General features: G+C 38.5%; 2 protein-coding genes across 3 annotated transcripts in view; one reads left to right on the top strand and one right to left on the bottom strand.

Annotated features, from left to right (window-relative positions):
- Nucleotides 1-135: 135 nt before the first annotated feature.
- Nucleotides 136-17,247, top strand: LOC137257837 (bifunctional polynucleotide phosphatase/kinase-like). Its single transcript, XM_067795314.1, has 16 exons — nt 136-356; nt 943-1,508; nt 3,222-3,301; nt 5,754-5,832; nt 6,968-7,054; nt 7,557-7,628; nt 8,064-8,112; nt 9,063-9,130; nt 10,155-10,247; nt 10,759-10,827; nt 11,649-11,676; nt 12,205-12,266; nt 12,752-12,861; nt 13,259-13,346; nt 14,361-14,422; nt 15,467-17,247. The coding sequence occupies exons 1-16, from the start codon at nt 227-229 to the stop codon at nt 15,588-15,590; spliced, it is 1,767 nt and encodes a 588-aa protein (XP_067651415.1). The 5' UTR covers nt 136-226; the 3' UTR covers nt 15,591-17,247.
- Nucleotides 17,248-18,822: 1,575 nt separating this feature from the next.
- The window catches only part of LOC137257885 (dynein axonemal heavy chain 5-like), a 91,796-nt gene continuing 83,826 nt past the window's right edge, over nt 18,823-26,792 (bottom strand). For both annotated transcript variants that reach the window (XM_067795376.1, XM_067795377.1), the window contains exons 59-66: nt 26,143-26,264; nt 25,281-25,602; nt 24,523-24,749; nt 23,991-24,263; nt 23,092-23,354; nt 22,189-22,558; nt 21,604-21,756; nt 18,823-20,677 (exon numbers count right to left, since the gene is read on the bottom strand). In XM_067795376.1, coding sequence (XP_067651477.1) covers nt 20,288-20,677; nt 21,604-21,756; nt 22,189-22,558; nt 23,092-23,354; nt 23,991-24,263; nt 24,523-24,749; nt 25,281-25,602; nt 26,143-26,264 — 2,120 coding nt within the window. In that variant the 3' untranslated portion in view covers nt 18,823-20,287. The remainder of the gene's footprint in view (nt 20,678-21,603; nt 21,757-22,188; nt 22,559-23,091; nt 23,355-23,990; nt 24,264-24,522; nt 24,750-25,280; nt 25,603-26,142; nt 26,265-26,792) is intronic.

The following is a 26,792-nucleotide window of genomic DNA, read 5'->3' as shown; positions in this document are numbered from 1 at the left end:
TGACACGACTCACTGCTGAACAAGGTGGGCACGTGTGGTTAAGAACTGGATACCGTCTACGGGTGGGAATATAACCACAAACACTTTGAGGACACGAAAGGCATACGAGGATATCAGTCAGAAACGTTCATCGCTCAGAGTTATTCGCCCTTTGTGTACATGTCTGAGAACTTCACGCGCCGGGTTTGGGGCGAAGTTTGCAAGTGTCTGTCGTTTGAGAACCAGAATGACTACTTGTGAACTTATCTGCGTGAATAAGACCCACGAGGCCATCAGTCTTCCGAACGGGGAAGCGGTGGTTATTGGGAGAAGTCCACTAACACAAATTACAGACGCACGATGTTCGAGAACCCAGTGTGAGAATGTTGTGGTTATTGATCTGCGAGACAATACATGATGACACTGACAGCAAACACGACAGTGTTTAATTTTGTTTTTAATTTAATTTATATTAAATATTATATATAAAGACTTCCGCCCATATTCGCCTCAAATTTCATTACAGTCAAGTTGTGTGGCCTGCATATATATTGATCATCTAAAAGGATGAGATTTAACATTTTCCTTTTATTGTACCAGAACATACTGAAAGAGACATTCTACTTCATAAAATGCCATAGAAAGAAAATTGTCCTCATTGATACGATTTAGCAGCGATATGGTTGGAAGTCTTATCTATGTCTTAATGTTGCTTACAAATACATAATATACTGTGTCATGGGGTAAGATATGTTTTAAATGTATATTCAGTCAGTCTTTAGGACAATGACTGTTAAATTTCTTCAGGAATATATGTATATTTTACTAGCATGTAACTATGGACGAGTGGACAAAGTACTGATGGTATCAGTTCTCTGTCACCAGCGGATATCAGTGTTGTTATGTTATGTTTGTCACTGTGTCTTACCGTGTCATCATGCTTTCCTTTATTCTGTCCATCAGTGGAACTTAAGGCAGACTACAAGAAGAAGGAAGTTCAAGTGAAGCAGGTTGGAAGCAACCCCTCTGCTGTAGACAATACTGAACTAGAGAAGGGGAAGACTGTCAAAGTTAAACCAGGAGACATTGTTTATGTTCTATCTGGTAGTTACCCCCATATTGTCAAGTTTAAATCAGCAGACAAAACATCAGTGAAAGATAAAAAGAAAACCTGTGATTCCGACTTGGTGAAGAATGGCAGTAGAAAGAGGACAAGTACAAGTGAAAGAGAACATGAAGCTAAGAAACGCAAAACATCTAAAGATGAAGAAGACAACGTCAGTTTGCTAAAGAAATCTGAATCACATGATAGTGAGGAAGAACACATGAAGACTGTAGCTGAAAAACTCAAAATGCTAAAACAGTCAAAACTGGATGAGTCAGAAAATGATTCAAAACCCAAACAGAATGTTTCACCTAAAGTTTCCAACACAAGTTCAAAGGACATTCAGCCTACATCAGAATCAACTTGGACACAGCATGATAAACTGTATATCTACACAAGCAAAGGTGTCAAGTCTAGTGACAAGGTACACCTTATATGTTAAAGTGTATATCTGCATAGGCAAAGGTGTCAAGTCTAGTGACAAGGTACAGCTTATATGATAAACTGTATTTCTGCATAAGCAAAGGTGTCAAGTCTAGTGACAAGGTACAGCTTATATGATAAACTGTATATCTGCATAGGCAAAGGTGTCAAGTCTAGTGACAAGGTACAGCTTATATGATAAACTGTATATCTGCATAAGCAAAGGTGTCAAGTCTGGTGACAAGGTACAGCTTATATCATAAGCTGTATGTATACACAGGCAAATGTGACAAGATGCAGGTTATATGATAAACTGTATATCTGCATAGGCAAAGGTGTCGAGTCTAGTGACAAGGTACACCTTATATGATAAAGTGTATATCTGCATAGGCAAAGGTGTCAAGTCTGGTGACAAGGTACAGCTTATATGATAAACTGTATATCTGCATAAGCAAAGGTGTCAAGTCTGGTGACAAGGTACAGCTTATATCATAAGCTGTATGTATACACAGGCAAATGTGACAAGGTTCAGGTTATATGATAAACTGTATATCTACATAGGCAAAGGTGTCAAGTCCAGTGACAAGGTATTGGTTATGGAAGTACTAATGTGAAACTACCATTGATAGTGAATGTCATGGGAATGTATGTAATCCATATTATCACCTCTGTTGTCACCATGAGGTCACAATGGGTGCCCAGCAACCAAATTTATGAAGGGTTGACCTAATGGATAAGGGGTCAGGTTTTGTTACTAGATAGAGCTTATTTCATTATGATCATTGTATCCCAAAGTGGGTTCGTTGGACATGATATCAGTCACTTGATCATCTGGTCTAGACTCAAATGTTTACAGGCCGTTGTTTAACTGGAATCTTGCCAAGTGCTGTGTCAAACATCTGGTTGAAAAATTTGAATGTGGAGTAGCAATGTGACTAAAGCATTTGCTCATCCCACCAAAGACCTAAGTTCGATTCAATATGCGGATACAATGTATGAAGCCCATTTCTGGTGTCTCCTGCCATGAATATTGCTGAAATATTAAGCCAAAGTGGTGTAAAACAAAACTCACTCAATCACTGGTGACATAGTTCTATGGTTTAGGTGAAAGTACAATGAATGATTTCTTCTGGAACTGCGGTTAATCATGAATACACAGTGCCTGCAGTTGATCATGTGGTCATTTTGTCATTTATTTATTACCATGATATTGCCTTGCAATGTTATTAGGACTACCATGTTACTCTTCAGAATCCTGCGATAACCCAAGAAAAGAATGTACATGTCTCTATACAGTCTAGCGTGATGATGTTCAATATGAAGGTAAACCAAGTTCCATAATAGTCAACTTCTTTATTGCAGTTTGCACTCATTGCATTAAAGAAGTTGAAGTCCATAGAACTTGATTTTCCTTCATCTTTAACCACTTCTAAAATGCATCTTGAAGAACTAATGTTCAGTCTGTTTCACATTTGGATTTTTTAACTTTGTCTTCAGCTAAAAATGCTTTAAACTGTCAGTTTGTGACGTGTGGCAAAATTCCATTCATGATGTCATGTTCTGCTACAATGTGATTCATTCAATTTGAGTTTCCCATTAAGTAAACACATTACCATACCAGCACACATGATTATGCATGCCTTAGCTGAAGCAAGCCAACTCTGTTAGGGTCATGTCTGATCTGTGTCAACCAAATCCCATTACTCTGATTCAGATCGCCAGCTTCGACATTGACGGCACTATCATCACCACCCAGTCGGGCAAGGTCTTTCCCACACACAATGGAGACTGGAAGTAAGTGGCAAACTTCTCCAGACACATATATTTCATCCCAGAAATATGACTAGAAGAAACTGACAAGATACTAATCTGATGTCAGATCTGTGGCACATATTTGAATTTTGTTCTATACAGCCTGTTTGTTCCATCCACCAGGGGGTGTATGCTATCCACTTCTCACTGGAATTCATTTAGATTACACATGTGCTTTAAAGGGATGCATAAAGATATGCATCTCATATTTTAATTTTGTATTTTATTTATTTTTTCAATTTTAATGCCGTTTGAACTTACATACATTTTGTTGAATTTGTCTCTGAATATAGTGTTTTAGGGGATGAAGTCTGTCCACTTCTCCACAAAAGCTGCCCAACAGAACTGATGTAGCTTTATCATGTGTTTCATTGGGACTCTAAACATGTGCATCTCAAACCTTGTTCATCTAATTTCTTAATTTTGTGACTTCTACAGATGGTTTAACTTAGTTGAATTTGGTTCTATTCATCCTGTTCATCCCATACAACAGGGGGGGTACTTCATTAACTTCTCCTCGAAAAAAACACTGCACAAAACTCATTTAGCTTACATATGTCTTTTATAGAGACTCTGAAGGTGTGCATCTCATATTTTGTTTGGTATTTATAGACATTTGAACTTAGATTTTGTGGAATTTCTCTCTGACTCATGCTTAATTGCTTGTCTCCCTTTTCTATTCAAAAGGACCCGTGAAGGTCCTGAGGTAGAATAGGCCTTCAGCAACCCATGCTTTCCATAAAAGGTGACTATGCTTGTGGTAAGAGGCGACTAAAGGAATCGGGTCGTCAGGCTTGCTGACTTGGTTGACGCATATCATCGGTTCCCAAATGCGCAGGTCAATGCTCATGTTGTTGATCATTTGATTGTCTATTCCAGACTCGATTATTTACAGACTGCTGCCATATAGCTGGAATATTGCTGAGTGCGGTGTAAAACTAAACTCACTCACTCACTCACTCACTCACTCACTATTCGAAAGTTAGTGGAACACTTGAAATCCCTTGAAGTTCCATTTCTTCAAAAGAGGATGTATAGCACACTCACCTATGGGTATCCTCCCTTTCCTCTGTGTTTTGGCGCCAATAGTGGCCACGTGACTGGCAGTATTTGACACTCTCACCTTCGCCCGACAGAAAGGTTGTGTGAGTGACTTGGGGTCCCTGTACGACACGTTTTCTCTTGTTCTTTCGGATTATTATCTAAATTTTGCAGTGTGTGGTCATCAGTCGGTATATTTATTGTATGATGTAAAAATGGTTTGTATAATTTACGTATTTTATGTGCGTTTTGAACTTGTAATCATGGTTCATACTTTGTGTACATTTTGATGAAAGATTGTTTGGAGGATCAACAAAGTAAATTCAAAGCCTAGGCTTGGGATTTCAATGTTGTTTTACATCACCTCACTAGTAAGAAGGAATATGAACCATTGGATCGAACATCTTTGACACAGAAGACCTTTTTTTTTTCGCCTGGCCTAGCCACAGCAGCCCAGATGCCAGAAAGTCAGATTTCGCTTGAACTCAGTTCGACTCCACAATTTGTGATATGGTAAACTTGGGACTTTGTTGGGATTTCATTGCTAAAACACAGTTGTGAGGACAACCAGATAGACAATTTCACATCCCAGAATTATCTACAGTGCTTGGACCACATGATGTGCAGGATTTAGTTTGTGTCCAGTTAGAGGTCTCAAGATTTGTGTACAACAAACACAAACAAGGAGGCGGAAATTTAAGTGTCTATTTATTCCATATTCTACAGGGACATCTTCAGAAATCTCATGAACAACAGTTTCAGTCTAGATGAGAACTGTTATTTTATGAACACATAAAGCAGCAGGACTAGAGCCGTAGTTAATGGTTCCTCAAAGGCACTACAATAGCTCACACTTCACGCTCACCTTCACTGAAAAAGTTCATTGGTTGAGCATCCATCCAGACTAGTGGTCATAAACAGGGTATGTATCTAGATAATTTGTGGTACATGGGTTAGCAGATGAACACATCTAGCACGAAGTTATGATACACATATATAACTAGCAAGAAATTAGTTGTATGAGAGGTCAACCCTTCCAACCTCCCCTTCATGGCTCTTGGATTACCCTGCAAATTCCTGTGTTTGGACTGCGATTTTTCGGAGACAGTGGCAAATATGGCCAGTCATGTGACCAATTTGGCACCAAAACACAGAGGAAAGGGAGGCTACCCATTGGTGAGTGTGAATATGCATCCTCTTTTGAACAAAGGGAACTTCAAGGGATTTCAAATGTTCCACTAACTTTTGAATGGAAGAGGGAGACAAGCAATGAAGCATCAATCAGGATAAGTATAAAATATCTGTTTTATTAAGAAATTCACATTATTTCAAGTAATGGTACATGATTATATACACATTGTCAAGGTTTCAATCTGTTTTTGTCATATTTTAGAATTATGCTACCAGAAATATTTGGGAAGTTAAAGAAACTGCATGCAGCTGGTTTCAAGATAGTCTTCTTCACAAATCAGGTAAGTTTGCACTCACCGCCCATGATGTTGGAAGTTCTCACTGGTGGCAGTGTTCTGGGACAAGGTGGACAAAGAGTTAAGTCACCTTTTAACAATTACTTCAGTTGAATCATGGTATGTCACCTTGAATTGGATGAAAACCTCACTGCTGCAGACAAGAAATCATAGTCCCACTGGTGAAAAGCTCAGACAAGGAAATGCTGTTAACAAATTACAGAACAAAATTTAGTCAGTTTCATGAAAGTTGATTCAGAAGTCTGTTTATGTGTTTTCAATTTTATGTTATCAGACCTTTGAAGGTCAGGGGTAGAATAATGGCCTCCAGTAACCCATGCTAGTAGTAAATGGGATTGGGTGGTCAAGCTTGTTGACACACGTCATTGCATCCATATGCGCAGGTTGATGTTCATGCTGTTGATCACTGGATTGATTGGTCCAGGCTCGATTATTTACAGACTGCCACGTTATAGCTGGAATGTTCCTGAGAGCAGAGTAAAACTCACTTATATTACCCTGATCTTTCATTGAAATGCATCCCCTGTATGTATGAAAAGGTGAAGACACTTTTCCATTTGGTCATGTTAGCATGTTTTGCCAGACCAATCAAAATGAAGCATGCTCAGGTGTTTCAGCCAATCAGATGTCTGCAATTGACTTCAGTTTTTCGCTACTGACTGACATGTATATTATGGATATCATTGTGTACACTACTCAAGAGATGTTAAGGAACACTTACTTCAATCAGAGTGGGTTTATGTTGAACGTCTTTGAATAGTGTATTATTCTGTTTGATAAAACAAGTATACATGGATGACAACTTCTTTAACTCTAGAGCACAATGTTTCAAGTATGCTTGGAAACAATACAAGCACCTGTTTCAAAACATCATGCTGTAGAAATAAAGATGTTGTCTTCCAGTTGCTCTGTCTGACTTCCAACTTCTAAAAATGCCACTCAAGCAAGTTATAATTCTGTTTGTCTTAACAAGTCACTCTGTTGTTTTTTTTCTTGGTATGGTGTTTTTACACGTACCTGTGAAACGTGAGAGGAATGCAGGTTTGAGCTTTGTAATGGGGAAGGTCAGAATGTCCTTGTTTTGCTGTGTCCCCCCTCTCACCTGCATGTATATTTCCAGATGGGGATCCAGCGAGGCAAGGTAAAGATTGAGGAACTAAAACAAAAGTTTACCTACATTGTGGAAAAACTGGGCGTACCTGTACAGGTAACTAAGATGTTAAGTTGATACAGCAGTTTTTCTTTGCTTTGTAATATTCAAGGCTTTCTTAGATGCATCACGATTAACAAATTTGTTTGTCATTCTAAACATGCTGAAGATCTTGGTCTGATTCTCCATATGGATTTGTTGTCATTTATCTTATGATGCCCCATTCTGGTGTACCCCTCTGATACTGCTGAGAGCAAGGTAAACGTGGTAAAAGTATATTAACTCACTCACTCATAAGACTTGCTTCAGTTGTACACAGAAGTCTCTTATAGTTACAAGGGGGTCCTTTGTTACTATAGTTACAGAACTGACATTCAAGTACACTGAAACTGTTAGAATCGTTTAAAGACATGCCAGATTTCATCTGGCTGAATAAATGACTGTTATGGGATGACAATGACCTGAGAGAGGACATGAATGTTTCAAACTCCTGGTGTACCATGTGATGATCAATTTCATGACAACGTTTACCATGAATCACTTCCGAATCTTTCCACAGATATTTATTGCATCTGGAAGTGGGATATACCGGAAGCCATCAATAGGGATGTGGAAGTACATGATCAAAAAGGTATCAGTCTGATATTTGGGATTTTTCATGATTCTTTGTGATAATTATACTTCAGAGAAATTCAAGATCCCCTGATTCTTTCATGCAAGTGCAGTCAGTCTACCATCTGGTCTCTTGGATGGTGGGTAGCCGAGGGGTTAAAGTGTTTGCTCGTCATGCCAAGGTTCAATTCCCCAAATGGGTACAATGTGTGAAGCCCACTTTTGGTGTCCCCACCCTGATATTGTAGGAATATTGCTAGAAGTGACCTAAATTTGAACTGACTCACTTACGTTTACTTGTTTTGAGTATTTTATCACATGTTTATGTTTATAATGTGTGATTGTTATTGATTCTGATATGCTTCACTACTAGATCAAATGCATCAACAGTACCTTTTCAGGTGATAACATTCACTTTTTCTCTATCAAATGATATCTGTTCAATTTCTATCAGCAGAATGATGGCATCCGTGTGAACATGGCTGAAAGCTTCTACTGCGGAGGTAGGTTCTATTCTGTAGATATCTTCAAGTATTTTTGCTCGCTGAATTCCAAGTTAAGGCTAACAGTTATCAGTCTGTGAAAGAACGAGGTTTGAAACATCAAATGACCAATTATTAAATGTACCCTGCCACAAGCTATGCACTCAGCAATGATTCTTGTTAATATGGTATGTCATGAACTGCTGTATCTAATGTCATCAAATTTGGTGACAGCCTACATTGGGGGATTATATAGACACCAGTTGATTTAGGTGAGCTTGACCTTATTTACAAGGTCACCATGACACTTTAACAACTTTTCAAAAGTATTCTGGGTAAGATCATCATATTCAATAACATGCTCTCCTTATGCAAAATTAAGTTGCTAGAAAAGTCCACTTCCCTCTCTGACTCTATAGTTGAAACATTGTTGCACAACATAGGACAGTTTCCCATAACTGTATTTACATAACTCCTTCTTGACACATTGATGTTTGGCTGTAGTTCAATAACATGCTCTCCATATGCAAGATTAAGTTGCTAGAAAAGTCCACTTCCCTCCCTGACTCTATAGTTGAAACATTGTTACACAACACAGGACACTGTTCTCCACTGATTGTAGTTGAAATATTGTTGTACAACATAGGACACTGTTCTTCACTGACTCACAGGTGAAACATTGTTACACAACACAGGACACTGTTCTCCACTGATTGTAGTTGAAATATTGTTGTACAACATAGGACACTGTTCTTCACTGACTCACAGGTGAAACATTGTTACACAACACAGGACACTGTTCTCCACTGATTGTATTTGAAATATTGTTGTACAACATAGGACACTGTTCTTCACTGACTCCACAGGTGAAACATTGTTTCACAACATAGGACGGTTTCCCATAACTGTATTTACATAACTCCTTCTTGACAAATTGATGTTTGGCTGTAGTTCCTCATCTTCTGTGACAGATGCAGCAGGTCGACCTGACAAGTGGACCCAAGGCAGGAAGAAAGACTTTTCTTGTAGTGACAGACTGGTAGGAATCTTCGTGTCAAACTATAGCTTATTTTCGAGGCAGCACACTTCTTGTTTACAGATCCTCTCTGTTAATAGTAGCTTAACTATCATCAGAAAACCTGTCCCCTTAAAATTATGGGCATTGAAAGTATTTTATTTTGTTGCAGTTGGTTTTTACCAGATTTTGATGTTAGTTTGGGGCTGAGTGAAAACACTCAGACAATACTATTGTCTGTTTGCAGTGAAAACGTACCCATGAATTTCACTTTACACAAAAACATAAGTCGAATAAAGTGAAATTATGACAATGAATCCTCATAATTTTACCTTGCCAAATGAACATTTAAAGCTCAGAATTTTATTCAACTTAGGATTAAAGTTGTTTAACAAACTATCATGTTTCAAATCACTGTTACTAGTTTGCATTTCAATGGGGTGTGCATATTAAATCTAGAACTGGTGGGTTCGCTCTAAGTTAATGCCAGTCACATAGCGCACATGCATTTGTTTCACTGATCCAACTACTGTGCCTACCCTCTTGTGCAAACCAATAGTAGCATTTTGAATCTATGATTGTTTGTTAAACAACTTTTATCCTAAGTTTAATAACATTTAGAAATTCAAATGTTCATGTGGCATGGTATGGGGATTCGCACTCTTCATTTCACTTTGTTTGATTTACTTTTTTCTCTTTTTTTTTCTTTTTTTTTTTTGTTTCAAGTGAAATTTAGCCATACGTTTTCACTGCAAACTGTCTATACTGAATGGAAAATTTGAAAATGTCAGCATGTCACCTTGTTGAAACCTCAGAATTTAACAAAATGTATTTTGTAAATATTTCCAGCCATTTTTGTGTTTGTTTGTTTTCCCTCAGAAACCATACTGAAATATATACACCTTCTCAAAGTTAAAATGCTACTCATTTTTGCTGAATTGTAATTCAGACAGAAATCTTGATAAGAATTTGAAAAAGCAAAACAGAGGAAAGAAATTCAATATGGGGGCTGAATATCTGTGGCTGAAATCGTCTGCCTGCATTTCAGTTTGCTCTCAATATTGGCCTAAAGTTCTACACGCCGGAGGAATATTTCAGGGAACACAAGGCAGCTCCATTCAAGCTTCCTGATTTTGATCCTGTGAGTAGTTGTCAGTGCAGCTGCATGTTATTTGTGTTTTGTTGACAGATCTGGAGTTTGGGCACAGATAGACAACTCTTCTATGGTGCCACACTTCACTGTAACCATTCAGCCCTTTTACTGATGGACTTGAACATTTGTTTTGCTCTGATGATACTTTTGGTATTATCAGCACTATATCTATACACATGGGTTTCACCATTGTGTTCAAGGTCAAAGATCTGCATCATGATGTAATTATAAATGCAGTTCCATTTGAAGTAATGTTAGACCTACTTACTCCTGTTAGAACCTGGTAGGAAAGTAGTATTTCCCTTAGGCCGATCCTGCATGACAGCATTCTATTTCTAATTCATGGTTATAAAGAGAAAACCATTTATGACTTCCTCTTAGGATACATTTTCACAGGTGCTTTTTTACGAAAAGGTTTTTATTTCATGTCAGTTTATATGTAAGTACAGTGCAGGTGTGACATTTTACAGGGCTGTTACGTATACTCTCACACTTTCAGAGGAAACTGAGTTCCGCAAGTGAAGTTGTCTCCCCTGCTGGTAGCTCTCTGTGTTCATCCACTCAAGAGGTGGGTTTTCTGTGTGCCTCAAAGATTTGTCTGTTTTAAATGTCTGCAACTCTTGGAAATGCTCAGTTGTGATTATTTGGGTGTATAGGCATTAAACTGTATGTCCCAAAGTGATGTTGTTGGTTTGCTGGTTTATGCATCACTCAGCATTGTTCTTGCTATGTCACAGCAGCCTGTAAATAATCACACTACTCACAGTGGATGTCAGCTTCCATTAGCTAGTGTTCTGTTTAAAAGACACATTTATTTGTGCAATGGAACAGTGATGCAGTATTATATTCTAGGTTCCCAGATGTGCCTAAATACCTCTGTTTCAAACACAGGTCTATAGTGAGTGAATGAGTTCAGTTTTATGCCACTATTAGCAATATTCCAGCAATATCATGGTGGAGGACACCAGAAGTGGGCTTCACACGTAACGTCGTGCTCATGTGGGGAATCGAACCTGGGTCTTCTCGGTGACAAGCGATTGCCTTTACCACTAAGGTACCTCACCGCCCCCATGTCTATAGGATGCAGTAGTTTTAATCCAGTAAAATGGTGATATATGTTGTTACTGAGTTCAGCCTCATATATAGCATACTTTATGATATAGCTGATGACTTCATAAGTTGTAAGATGATGACAGTCTGTAGACAATATACTGTACTGTAGTTATTCCTGGCCTAAGTGAAAACTCTCTGCTGGGTTTGTTTGTAATTAACACTTGTCAGTTTACGTAGTGGTCAGTGGCCTGAGAAGTAGGATGATGACCAGCAAATGTCTGTAATGTATGTTTTACAGCCTTTAATGCTGCTTCATTTTGAACTTGTTTTTTCCAGGTTGCTGTGTTAACTGGTTTGCCAGCTTGTAAGTATTCTTTTTAATTATGACCCGTAATAAAACAAAATAGTCCTATGTCATGTATTTGAAATAACATTCATATTTTTTTTATTTAAAGAGAACCTATTTCATAATATATTGTCTGTGTCCCCTGAAGGTTTGTGTTAGTATTGATCTTCAATAACCCATGCTTGTTGTAATGGGATCAGGTGGTCAGACTTACTGACTTAGTTGACACATGGCATCAGATCCTAAATTAAATCAGCGCTCTTGCTGTTGGGTTTGTCTGTCATTATTACAGATAGCTGGAATATTTCTGAGTGTGGTGTAAAACTAAACTGATCGTGTCAGTACTAATGTAACTTGGCGTAGGTGTTTACTAGAAAAGGCTTTCCCCCCCACAGGGCTGGACCTAACAGATATCACTGAGACCTTTTTTATGATGTAAGTTACTTAAGATGAACACATGTTGTAGCAGTTGAAGGTTGAGTTTGTTTACAATTATTGAATTATTATGTTATCAATTATTTAACCTTTTTTGGTTTCTTATTTCAGCAGGGAAATCTTTCTTCGTCAAAACATACCTTATCCCAAAAGGCTATGTACACGTCAACAGGGTAGGTATGTTTGTACCATGTGACACTGGGGTACATCTGATGATGTGACATGCAGCGCATGGTACTGTGTCACACCAAGAGATTTATCATGATTATAGATGTGTTATACAGACAGATTATACTCAAAACCTATTAGAGGGGCCATAGTGGAGGACTTGTAATGGTGGCAGCATATGTTAAATAGCATTCCAACATAATCCAACCAGCCATATCCCAAAGTCTTTCACTTGCTCATTCTCACTCACTCACTCACTCACTCACTCACTCACTCACTCACTCACACCAGAAAATCCATATACAATGGAAGCATGTGTGCCAAATAGTTCTGGAATGGTTTTGGGGGAACCAAATATGTAGTTTTGTTTTTGGACAACTTCAATTGACAATGTGAAATCCTCCACCACATGCATAAGGCAAAGCCTCTAGTTTGAGGTATTCGTCTTATATATGGTGATATATCACAAAACTGATTCGTTTTTCTTCAGGATACTCTTGGGAGCTGGCAGAAGTGTGTTGCACACTGCACCAAAGCTCTGGCTGAGGGAAAGAGTGTTGTCATCGACAACACCAATTTGGATGTGGAGTCTCGGGCACGGTAAAAAAACTGCAATATATTATACTCTTTTCATTTTTATTGTTCCTGTGTATTGTTACCATGGTTACAATGATTAGTTGTGTGATAACAGTGTAAGTTAAACTTTTATGTTACATCAGATGTCTATTGAATACTGGCTGATAATCTTGAGATTCTGTATTAGAACATGTCTCAAGCAGCCATGGTAACCCTTTTCCTGTTGTAAGACAATCCGACACAGTGTCATCTTACTCAGAATAGTTAACACAGACTTTCATATAGCTCGTATAGCTGTTGAATATGGCTCGTTTAGCAGTACAGTGTTACACAAGTCATAACCTGACAAGCCATGATATAACTGGATTACAGTTCTTAGAGGCATAAAGCATAAAATCTTATTTTTCCATTTACACTTCAGGTACCTGGATTGTGCCAAGAAAAGTTCTGTACCATGTCGGTGTTTTGTGTTCACAAACAACATCCAGCATATTCGACACAATGAACGGGTAGGTTGTGTACTTTCAGCATGGGTGGGACATTGAAATATCAGATACTGGAATCAAGAAACTATATCTGTGAGTGAAAAGGGTTCTCACCTCTGACTACCCCAAACCTGACATACATCCCAAACTCAGCAGCATTGTCAATAAAAGTGTCCAAAGAGAGGACATGTCTCCCGAGTTTTGTGAGCCTTACACTGGTTGCCCATAAGAGCCAGAGCAGTATACAAAATCCTGAGTCTGTCTATCAGTGCTATCATGAAACTGCTCAAGAAGTAGGTGACCAAACATGTCCCATCGAGAGCCTTACGATCAACTGATCAACATCTATTGGTCATCCCAATATGCAAACTAAAGGACTTGGTTTCCTCACTTTTAGTTATGAAGCTCCATCAGATGATGGAACCAACTACCACTCAAACTCAGACTAACAACATCCCTTGATTTCCTCAAATATGCTTTAAAAACATTTCTCTTAGAAAAATACTACAGTGGCTAGCAAACATATCCTCACAGTTTTTTTCAACCATTTTATGTACCATTGTTATTTGTCTTGCAGCACTCAGATCACTTTCATATGTGGCACTTTGAGCACACAATTTAGCGGCTTTGGTCAATAGACACTATTTTGTTTCCGATGTCGAGAAAACTGTGAAATCATCTCTATGTCATATGTTATAAATTATTGTAGTTTGATTACAATGAACAGCAGATTTTTATGTAAATTTTACCATAATGTCAGATGGAAAAAGATATTAGAGTCATTGTTCATATATATGTTCACATGTGTATTTTTCACTAAACAGTATACCCATCAGCAATATAATCAGAGTCAGTTCCATAAAGAGATTTTGAACGTCTGGTATGTTTACCACAAAGCTGATGATGCAGACATGTTGCTAGGGCCTATACACAAGCTACCTTGGGGCGCCTAGTCCCATGTGATGGGATTTGATACAGCAGAAGAGATCTGCATGGCCAAATATACAATATACACTGACATACACGTCTTCTTTACAGTACCGCGAGATGACGGACAAGACCCACCAGGCGATCAATGAAATGGTCCTCAATTCTTTCAAGTAAGTAATCATGGGCTGGACAGGGTCCTGTTTCACCTAAGCTCTCATAAGCCTTGGACCTCATAACTTTTCTCATAGCATTTGTAATTACGATACTGTAACATGGGAGATATGAAAGCTGCGAGAAAATTATGAGATGTAAGACTTAGATCTTAGAGAGCTTTGTGAAACGGTATGAAACAGTATGAATGTTTTTTAACCCATTGTATAATTTTTATGCACAAACGCCTCAGGAAAAGAAGACTGTATTTAAAAACTAATGATTTTTGCAGTTATGCATGTGACATTACATGCATGCTGATATGATGAAATGAAGACTAGTTCCTGTCTACTCATGATCTAGGACCAGGACATCTGTAAATCAGTTTCATGTAACTTGGATGACCTTTTGCCTGACACAGAGCCATCTTGTAGTCACACTGAATAGAAAGCAACCAGACATACAGTTGGTTCTGTTGTGTCAAACTCATCATAACCTTGAACAAAGGTTTTATGTGTGCATCAAAGGGAATTCCTGAAAGCTGAACTTGTTATGAAATCTAATTCTGGAATATTTATGGAAGCTGTTTTCCCTTAGTTTCATACAATCTCCCAACTCCAGTAGCTTCTTAATCAGCATGCACTTCTGATTACATCCTTAATAGTTCTAATATTTAAGTTAGGTCAAGTATCATTATACTGTAATGAAGTCTTGAGTTCAAAATGGGCATTTAAAAAGTGTTGTTTGTAACACAATATCATCATACACTAATTTGCATAAAACCATGAACTGTTCCAAATACGCCATTTTGGACTTAACAAAAACATTCCTCATTTCTTCTCTAATGTCTCCTCAAGAAAAAAAGGCCATTTTTTATGTTTCCTAATGTAAATGACTAAAAAACAACAGTTTTTGTCTGTTTCTGACAGTACTTTACAAGGTTTGATTGTAGTGATGATAGTAGTTGTAGACAGCCATTGTCAGTCACTCACTGATGTGTACGTATTGCCGGTTGAATGTTTCTATTGTAGTGTATGATCTCACTCTATTTTATGTCATTTCAGGTCCAAGTACAAGGAGCCAGTCAAAGAGGAAGGATTTTCTGAGATTTTGAAAGTAAACTTTGTGCCCAAGTTTGAGACCAGTGCCAGTGAGGAGCTATACAGACAGTTTCTTCTGGAGAAGTGAACTAGATGGAAATGTGTGAATAGTACTTAGATGCTTTTGGAAATGCTACAATTGAGATGAAGTGAGTGAGATGAGGGGAGTGAATGAGGTAAAGTGAGTGAGGTAAAGTGAGTGAGTGAGTGCTGAAATGAGTTAGTGAGTTAGCAATGTGAGGTTAGTGAGTGAGCGAGCAAGGTGACCAATATTTCCATGCCAACTCACCTGTACTGATATTGTGAACTATCTATTGCTATAGTAACCTTGTAAGTATTGTTGTTAATGAGTGACTGTTGCCATGGTAGATTTGTATGTACTGTTGTTAGTGATTGACTGTTGCCATGGCAGCCTGACATGTACTGTTCAGAGAGCTCCCAGTTGCTATGGTACCCGTCTTGTATTGTTGCTATGCACTTTGTGGGACACTGTTTGAAGTGAGGGAATGTTTCTGTTTGCATTTAAAATTTGATTTAAAACCATTTATGATGATGAGTTTAGGGAGAATTTCTGCTCAGGCCTATATTTGAAAACAAGATTAATGTTTGCCAGTTGCTTGTATCTGATGTGTGTAAGTGCCTTATCAAGGGTCTAGATGGTTAGGACTTTCATCTTTCACAGATGACCAAGTGCCAGACATTTTGAAGGATATTGTGACAGCAAGAATTTACTTTGTTGTATATTTACACAATTAAACAAAGTGTTCAACAAAGTAACAACTGGCCATCTTCCATACCAAAACAAAATAAGATGATTATATTAAGTTTTGAAAATTGTGTCATATTACTTGAAAGACATATCCAAATAAATATTCACAATCCCACATTTGATCATGATGCTTTTGTGCAGTTTTTTATGCCAATAATACTCTTACTGGCAGTTTTCACTAAACCAATTATTTATTTCATTCGTTCCAAACAGTCAAATATCTATTTGGATACAAACTGACAATACTTTGCACGTGGTTCCATGTCATATTAGATGATATCCCATATAATATGCCATGATATTTGATATGAATTAACAGATGATATGGGTGATAAAGAAAACTGAAAAAAAAATCATACCTACATAGGAGTATTGCACAGCTGTAGTGTTACAACACTAAGCGTCATATGGCTTTGTTGACATCATACGTACATTGACAGTGGTGACAAGTCGGTTTGCCTTCCATTTGGTCATATGTGTGTTTGTTAAAAAATGGATCTTCTCTAATTTAGTTATATTTTTGATAGAGTTGACTCGAGCAGCAACAAAATTGACCAAAATACTTTATAAAAGTCTGCAGATCAAGCTTGCTTGATTTGTTTTCAGGTCACAATAAACTGAATTTGTTAGTTACACTTATTGTTTCTTCATGTGTAAAACACACCCTTAATGACTTATGATGTACCATACTTTCTGTATGTCCAAACCCCCAGCAGTCCAATCTGGGAAGTAGCCAACACCAGTATACCATCTCAGTCCCATTCGTGACGTGTACTTTCATCATCTTTTTAAAGCTTTGCAATCCAGCTGTTGTCAATTGTTGATCTTGGCATGAAATGAGTTGCCCAAATATGTGTTTTCAAAGTAATTAGCACTGTCTAATCCGATGCGTGATGAGAAGTTAGCCGGATGTGTATTGTCACCAATATATCCTGTGTTACACTACATGATTGCCAACAAAGACAGTTTAATCTTAGTTCGGCATGGTTGTAATTTTACTTATAATTAGTGAGTAAGGACTAAGAGTGCAGTAATTGACCAAACCATATGGACAAAACTGGTTCCGATCTGGTGGCAGGTAACAGTATCAGCTCTACATGATGTCTGCACTGGATTGTTTCTTCAGTCCCAGTGAGTGACAGTTTAGACAGTTTCCACTGTGCTTGTCTTGCAGTGGTCAGAGGACTTAATGAACCATGTGCTTAATCAAGAGAACACTGTAGGTTTCTTGGATATTTGGTACGATGAAAAGTTGTTTAAAGAAAAGTTAAGTTTATGAAAAGTGACTATTTTTGTGAGACTCTGTAAATGTCTTTAGCTGCATTACAGTTTGGTAACTCTATAATAGCAGTAATAATATTTATCCATCTATAAACTGCTATGGACATAATCATAAGAACTGCTCAGAAGCACTTGGACAAAGTCTTGACTGTGATGGAAATGTCTCCTCGGAGATGTTTGAGCATTGCCTTCAATGTTTCTAGATGCCACCAGGTGGCAGGAAGCTTTGTTACACAATGCAGCTTCTGACAAAAAATGTCTCCCAAAACATCATTAATGGTGTCTTCAAGAGATGGCAAACAGTGAATTGTCGCAACCTTGTCTGGTACAGGATAAGTTTGCTGGCACTGGGTCATTCTGCATTCAACTCAATGACAGAATGATTTTATATCAGATCATGTCTGTTACAGTATACATGAATCAATGAATCATGGGCAAACTGATATCTCATCAATGTAGCCATAGTGCTGCTGGGCCTTCTGTTGATTAAGATAACTGACAACCGTTTGGCGGTTCCGATACAGAGCACCCAGTGCAAGTCAATGGTGTTCAATGGACTATGTGTGAGATGGCTGACACTACGTCATAATGTTCCATGATTGTCTTGAAAAGCACAATACCATTTCCTAGCAAACAAGGACAGGTTGGACCAGCACAGAGAATACATTTACGAAAAGTAGCAATGAGCAAACCCATTTGGTTTGTAAACAAATCGGATGTAGGCTAGTGTGCGTGCAGTGTTTGACAATGAAATTGATTCAGCACATAGCTGCACACCCCATGCTCATGAGACTCTCACTTGATCACACTTGATAGGTAACAACCTTGGGCTACTTTGCTGACCATGGCAAGCGCCAGTGGGTCTCACTGAAACCTGCTAATACAGGTTAGTGTCAGGTAGGTGCTCAACTTTTCCTTAGATTATACTTTCTCAGTATAGTACAGATTCTAGTACTTTTGGGGTCGAATCCCATCTCAGGATTCAAACCAACACATTCAGAGTAAGGCACCTAATCGCAGCACACAAAGTCAGTGATCTAACCCACTCAGCCTCCTCAATTTCCTCAAAAATTGACAAAAGGTCCATATCAGGGACTTTGTGTAGCCCCTAACAAATGTAAATTTGCAGAGCTCCCACAGCTAAACGCTGAAGGTACACAATACCATTTTTATAACAAGATCAAGGCGTGATATATGTTATGTCTTGATTACATTTTCACAGTAAAGTTAAGTAGTGTCTGTCACTGAAGCAATGAAGACATCTGCACTATTAGTTACGAAACTAATTTATTCCATAAACTATAGACAGCGAATAAACATGGATGTATGGAACATTCGGATGAAACTAAACAGGTATAAGAAGTAACAATTCTGTACAGGACAATAAATATTAAAATATATCAGCCAATCAAATCAAAAGTTTCATTATCACAGTTCGTTGTCAAAATGTCCTACATGGAATACAGCCAGGGGAGACAACTCTGGACTAGGAACTTCATCAAATGCAGATGAAGGATGTCACGTTGAATACTGAAGTTACATAAAACTGAAATACTGTTTCGGAAATCTGTTACTACTCATGCATAATAAATATCACTACACTGGATATTATTGCAAGAAGTTGTATCACAATTACCACGAGGAATGTAAATGCTACCAAACCTAACTAAAGCTACATGTCTGACATAGTGCTATTAGAATAACTGGTCAATGGTCAGGCAAGAACAAGTTTTGTTTCTTCGTGTATCAAACTTAAACAAAACCCTAAACATTCAAACATGGTAAAAATTGTGAACATATATTTTTTCATGTTTCTTTTAGGAGAAAGTTTATTTATGAAAAAGGACAAAAAATGACCTTGCCTAACAAATACAAAAGATCTCATACTGTGGGTATATATCTGTTTGAACATTGCTCTGCTGTATACTGAATGCATGAAAGATCAAACTAATATACGTTTGTAGAAGCACTATCTTCTATGTACCAGCTAAACACATAGTAAATATGTATATAAATGTATTATCACAGTGTGTAGGGGCTCTCAGATACACTGAAAGAGGGTACAATGGACGGTTCAAATGAATATTCACAGAATATTTATAACAATAATTTGTATCAAGAAATTAGACTCAGATTCATAACAAACAAAGAATATCTCTGCACTTTTAACTTGAATGGATTTAAAGCAGTATGGAAACTGAATGCACTATTCTATCATCAGGTCAGAAGAGGAACACTGTAGGCATTCTGAAAAGGCTCATTTTCAAATCAAAATTACAGATCTACATAAAAATTACAGACAATTTTATATTATCAATTTGATCAAATGGATAAAAACACAACAGTCCATGCAAATAGTTGATCATCCATGATTAGAAGTGAAAGGATTTTCTTAACAGGTTTTCTAATTAATTTAAATCTACACTCGCTCCGGTGGTAATTTTGAGCAATATAACCAGCTCTCGACTGTGTTTAAGAACACACATAACACTGTTCCAAGAACTGTACTTTTCTGTCAGGAAAGTGTCCCCGCAAGCAGGTTCAATTAACTACCAAAGTTTAATAAAAAAATTTATATACAAAGCAAGGTAATATTTGAACATACACGAATCAGGACCACTTTTCAATAACAGAAAATATTTTCATGTCAAGAAATGTCAAACTTAAGCTAGGGGTATTCATAATATCTAGAAAATCAGATCACATTTCTTCTCATTTAAAGTTCATAAAGAAGTTTATTTGATGTCACAGAGAAGGGCCACACCACGGAGCACCCAATGATCTGGTGGCTGGTTTGTCTTGAGGACAACACCTGCAATGTATGTGAGATCTGTACGCCGTGGCTTCTTGTAGATGGGACAGTAGTACATGCGTGCATCTGTTGTCCCCGATGTGCTGTTGATGGCATAGATGTGGATCACTGGCATCTGCTCAAACAGCACCTTTGGCTTGGGTTCAATCAGCTTGCTTCCTCTGCGGTCCCATCCAGCACCCTCCAGGTACAGACCATACACATACACGCCCTCTGCTGGTGGCGTAGTGACATCATCACGGTTGTACCTGGTGACGTCATTATGGAGGATGACTGTATCCAAGGCCCATCCCTTGTGGGCACGTGTCACTTCCTGTAGACACAAATGACGACATGGTAATAATGTTGTTTAGCTCTCTTCAAACAGGATTCATATATTTTTCACAATTCATGGGAACAATATGAATGAATGTGTGATATTCATGCCAACTTGTGTGAGTGAGTTGGCTTTAACTGAGCTTTAAGCAACATTCCAGCAATATCACAGCAGAGGTGCACCAGATAAGGAATTGAGCATGAGCCTTCACTATAATGAGCGTAGGCTTAACCACTTGGCTACCCCACTGCCCCTTTATGCCAAGGTGAGTACTTTGCAAAACTGTATCTTGAAGGAAAACCAAATTCTTAACAGATAATTAACCTTGGACCTGCATCCTCAATAAAGGCAAAAGCACTATCTACAGTCCATTTGAGTCAAAATCTCCCCAATGAATTGCACTCTAACTCAAAAACAAATAGTCGTAAATGACATGAACTGTTGCCAAAGTTAATAGGAAAACCACATCAACTCTGCAGAATTTTGTTAGAATTTTTGTCAACAAAATATAAAAGTTGTTTCACAAACCATCATTATTTTCTTTTGATGCTGCAAGATTTGTGACAAGGGTGTAGGAACAGCTTAGGTAACAGCCAGGTAAGCGAGGGGCACGGGCAAATTTGTCACATGACAGTTTATCCTACTGACTGAGCGATTGATTCATCTCACAAAATGAAGTTTACTGCTGATGTTAAAGCTTTAATTTTCAAGGTCTATGACTTCTTCAAGTATGAAACTCAACGGGGCAGACCACTTTATGCTCTTGATAGATTTCTTAAACATACTTAAACATACATACAACGATGAATGACTGAGATGGATACTATACTGAAATACACCAGCTTATTTAAATCAGTTATTTTGGTAGTCAGCAAACTGTGAAAGTGACACCAGTATGTCTGAAGGACTGAATTTGTTCTGACCTGTCTCATTGCTGTGAGGAATCCCTGTGGGTTGAAGAAGCCAGTCATCCAGAATGTATTTGGTCTCCCCTCGAAACACCAGGTGTTGAACTGACTGTTGCGGTCGATGAGTTCAGTGAACCAGAAGCCAAGAGTGCTGGAGTCCCAGGATATCTATGACAGCAAGGTCACATGATCACAAACAGATCCAGATGATTAATGGGGGTCAAGTTACATATAGTACATGTACTCAGAGACCATATAATATCTATTATATGGGATCTGATGTACTGGACAGAACATTTTTTTAACCAGCCGTATGCTAGTAGCCAACCTACCTTTAACACAGCAATGTGTGATAATGACAAGCTAAAAAGGACCACTAAGTTTAGTCTGTTATAAACATAGTTCATTATAAGCATTTGGACTTTTATCTGATAAAATACTCAGCTGATGGCCCAGACCAAAAACTGGTTCATTATATTCATCAATTTGTTGCATATGTGTCAGAAATAGAAATAGTTTTCTGTAGTATATATTCTGTAGTAGATATATGAGTACATCAGTTGTTTTGAGTAGTATATTTATCCTGAAACTCTGCCCCACCTTCTGCCATGCCTTAGGAATCCTGGCATCATACATGGAGTCCAAGGCATCTCTCAACGCCTCGCTCATGATGATAGTACCATCAATGGCCAGCTTGAGGTCAGTCAAGGTCAGGCGCACCAACGTGATGACTTTCTGCATCCTGTCAATCTCCTGCCTCAGGAAGATGTTCATCGGCTGCAGGATGCCCATTTTCTGGAGTCGATTCTGGACCTCAAACGGGATGTAGTCAGGAGGCAGTTTGTCCAACATGTCGTCACAGAGACGGTAGACGATGGATTCACGTGTTTCCCCAGTGCCGCCGCTGCTGTCCTTGGGCTGGATTTGGAGGATGGTGTCCAGGATGTTGGAGGCTGTGCTGCTCTGGTAACTGCAGAGAAAGCACCGGGGTAAACATTTATGTCCTGATGATCTGCAAATGTCCACACACAGTGTTAACTTTCAAGAAGTAATGACAACATCACAAAGACGGTTGTGTTACAAACAAGCCTTGTGTTTTATGTCTAGAACCAGTTTAGCAATAGACAGCAACATGCAGCATAACACACATTCCAAATCACACATTCTACTGCCAATGCGAAAAATCAGTTCTAGTATTCACAGAACTAGATTGTCACTGCTAACAGCCAAGTCAATCAAGCAACACAAAGATATATTTACAACCAAAATATATAAATAAAGTTCCACAGACAAGCACTTTCTACAAAGGTAACAAAGTTAAAGAATTGATTTAGGTTCTTGAAATAAAAGATGTAGCAAAATGTTATTTTCAGGAAACACATCTTAGCCATGAATGGTATTGGTTGTGTTTTGTTTGTATTCTTTTACTATTGCAAGACAGGTTTAACATTACAGCAATAGATAATTTGGTCTGTCCTGAACTTCTCACTGATTATAACGTACGTGATGTCAGCATTGCTGTGCAGTCCGAAGGCTTCTGGTGTGTCCTTGATGGGCAGGTTGTTGATGTACTCCATGTATTCGCTGTGCTTGTTGCACTTGGGGATGACGTAGCCTTTGTAGAAGTTGAAGGCAGGAGTGAACATGATCTCCCCAAACCAAACTTTGCAGAAAGTGTTCAGGAGGCGCTTGTCAAAGTCATCTGTGACTCGACCACCATATTGGATCTCACCTAGCATGTATCGCACACAAGTCCAGTTGACACCCTATGAACACAATAACCATACATGTACATACAAATTTTTGTATTTAGTATAAATTTCAGCTATCACTGACCACAAAACACTAGTATCGTACACTTGGGGATGCTGCATGCTCACAGACTAAACATATCTCATATCTGCTCTCCTCTCCCAGAATAATCAACTGGTTTCTGTGTAACATTCAACCATTTGGACTTCAGTTTGTTACTTCACTTGGCTGGGTGAGGCAACAAATGATTTTAGTTGACTGTATTGACAGTACTGTAATATGGCCAAATATGGTTCGTTCGCAAAGTGATCTTAGAAGAATAACTTTTAAAATTCACAGTTCTTTACAATGGAGTCTAACAGGCATAGTATTCGATAATTGGGCCCTGGAGTTCAAGTTCCATATCAGTAACTGTCTGTAACAAGCATCACTTCTGAATGAACATCTCCCAGCAGAATAGTTTCTGCCATTATTCAGTTTTGAACACTGAGACTATTCTATCTGTGACCTGAATGGAATTGAAAAGAAAAAGTCCCCAATCATTCCCGCTAGTTCTGTGTATTGACCAAAATAATGGTGTATAGCAATCTATCAGTATACTGGCAGCACCATGCAGTCCTAATTCCCACTAATACCAACTCATGACTCACTCTCTTGATGTCCATGTCGTCTAGATGGTTCTGGACAAACTGTACACTAGCATTGAAGTCAGAGGCGTTGAACTCATACGGGATGTTCCAACCAAGAGGACCAAACTTCCTGCGTTCCTGCACCGTGGTATGAAGGAAGGAGACGCCATACAGCATCGGTTTCCACTGTGGCATGTTGGAGATGTCCAGGTAATCCTGGGTCATACTGGCGTAGGTTCGCTTCAGACCCGCCTTGATACCCTGGGGTGGTTCCATGGTGAACTTGATGGAAATCTGGTACAGGATGAATAGACATTATCAACTATGAAGAATCATTTATAACTTGTTTAGTTTCCACAATACTGCTTATTTTGTATAACTACTAAAATCTGTTGTCTGTGTTCTTGTAATTAATTCCTCAAAAAAAAGAAGCTTCACTTCTACTTCCTGTGGGCAAAATACAAGGTTAGTCAGTATCCCAAGGTCACTAAGGATCTCAATAAAACAAGAAATGAAAGTTTTAGTTAGAAGTCGAGGTAATTCTGAGTCTCACCTGGAGGAAGCTGATCGGGAACTTGGGGTGCACCTCGGTGGTGACCCACAGACGGAACTCTTCATGAATGTTTTCAGTCTCTATAATGGTGTCCATCACCTCCTCCACAAAGTCCAGACTGAGATGACAGTTCTGAAGCAGGAGCCAGCCACCATTCTGTGTTCCTTGTGCCAACATGCGTCGAGCATGCACTTCCTGTCCCTGGCCCATGGATATAGCCCGGTACTCTGTGAGAGGAAAACAAACACTCATGAAGACAGACTTGGATCAACAGAGGGATAGCAGGTGTACAATGTCAATTATTTTGTCAAATATTTATTTTATCTATTTTGAAGAATAGAATTCAGAAAGTCATAAGAGAAACTTTTGCCAAGGTTAAAATTTCCCCAGTGAATTTCTGAACAGGCTAAAAATTGATCATGACTTTTCTATTGTTATCTTTCATCCTAGAAAAATCTACAAAATTACCCGTATGATACAGCCCATTACTCTGTGAGAGAAATACAAAGATGCAGACATGAAGTCATTCCAGAGTGGGCAAACATATTTTGTTGTTTTAATACAGAATAGAAAATGCCTGTCAGTTTCATAAGGGAAACTTTATCCAAGTTTAAACTTTCACACAATAAATGCTTGAATAAGCTAAATTTACTTTCCTCATGGATACTTTTGGTATAAGAAAAGTATAGTGTCTGTTTGATTTCAATTTTTTATCTACCAATGATGTTTTCCACATGAAGTATGCTGTGTCTCCATACCTAGTCTGAACTTCTTGGCCAGAGCCTCAATGTTGTTGGTTGGATCTGACCCCATGGACAGCAGGCACACCATTGGTGTGCGGCAGACGCTCTCTTCCCACATCTTCTCGATGTCCAGGATCACACCCTCAGCATACTTCTGGCCTAATGTGTCTCCGATGTAGTTCTTGGCCTGAGACAGTGTTCGGTCTGGACACCATGATCTCACCAGCAGCAGACGTCGGAACACATCCAGGGAGTTGTTGTAGCCATCTGGGATCACTTCTTCTTCTGGAGCATCTTTGTCAAACCACTGTCGCCATTGCTTCTCATTACGAGTTACCTGAAGGATATAATCAAATCGATGGATGTTTTGGAATTAGTGAGTTCCTGTTGTAACACATCTAATTACATACTGATAAAATAGTTAATGCCATGACACATGTATTTCAGTTGCACTTTAAACCTTTTCACACTTGCTAGACTGACATCATAAGACATAACCTCTCCATCAGTAACATTGACATCCACTAATGATATTCAAGAACACTTCCACCCAAGAACATTAACATAAAAACATGAGCAACAATGACATCCAAGACAGTGACTCCCAACTAGCATCCCCAACTTTTATCATCGCAGAGACAACAGGCACAGGGGACTGAAGAATCACTTTGCTACTTTTGACCCTTGCGTTAGCAACCACATATGCTGCACAATTGCTTGATACAACAAACAGCATCCCTGGACACTAGCATCCATCTCATGATATACACCATCAGCAAGAGACCACCTCTGACACACCAGTTGAATTTATTTGAATATTTGGGACTTATTACGACCATGAATCCACCTAGCATTGTCTGGTAAATGCTGCTTCTACCTGTTCCAGGATCCCAGAGAACTGGTGGAGGTTGCTCAGCTCTACCAGGTTCAGCCAGGTCAAGTCAATGATCCACTTGTGGGGTTTCGGCTGAACCACATTCAGATCCAAGGATGCGCCACCTACAGGAAGGTTACAGTGTGTCATGAACAGAATCTTAAACATCTATGACAGAACACAGGTTGGAAGTTTGGAACTAGTTGAATAACATAAACATTTCTAAGCAAAATTACTTTTTTTCACACAAAGTGATACCAATGATTTGATTATCAAGAGAAACTTCAAAACAGCAAGTGAGTGAGTTTAGTTATACGCTGCAATATCATGTGCTTCAATATAGAGTTATGGTAGTTGTTAGCTTTTTCTGCAGAAAAAGTGTCATGTTTGCTTAATATTTTAGATATTGGAAAGTAACAGAATCAGTGCCCAAACATCACTATCAAAGCATACAAGAAGTTGAATTCATAAATTTGTCAGTATTGCATCACCCATTAACTGAGAACTGAGTACTGAGATTTGTTTGAGGAACCCTGGGACTTGAATTTTTTCTACGGAAAACATATTGTGTCTAATTCTGTGTAAATCTTAAGGTAAGACTAATCATGTAACATGTTATATACTGAGGGAACAAAATAAGGGATCACATGAAA

The sequence above is a fragment of the Haliotis asinina genome, chromosome 12 (genome assembly GCF_037392515.1).
Source record: "Haliotis asinina isolate JCU_RB_2024 chromosome 12, JCU_Hal_asi_v2, whole genome shotgun sequence".
NCBI classification, from domain to species: Eukaryota; Metazoa; Mollusca; class Gastropoda; order Lepetellida; family Haliotidae; genus Haliotis; species Haliotis asinina.
The sequence above is the reverse complement of the archived record's forward strand: the minus strand, read 5'-3'. Positions and strand labels throughout refer to the sequence as shown.

Coding starts and splice junctions, on each gene's coding strand:
- LOC137257837 (XM_067795314.1), top strand. CDS start 227: ATGACTACTTGTGAACTTATCTGCGTGAATAAGACCCACGAGGCCATC. Junction 11,677..12,204: donor GTTAACTGGTTTGCCAGCTT/GTAAGTATTCTT, acceptor TTCTTATTTCAG/CAGGGAAATCTTTCTTCGTC. Junction 13,347..14,360: donor ATATTCGACACAATGAACGG/GTAGGTTGTGTA, acceptor TCTTCTTTACAG/TACCGCGAGATGACGGACAA.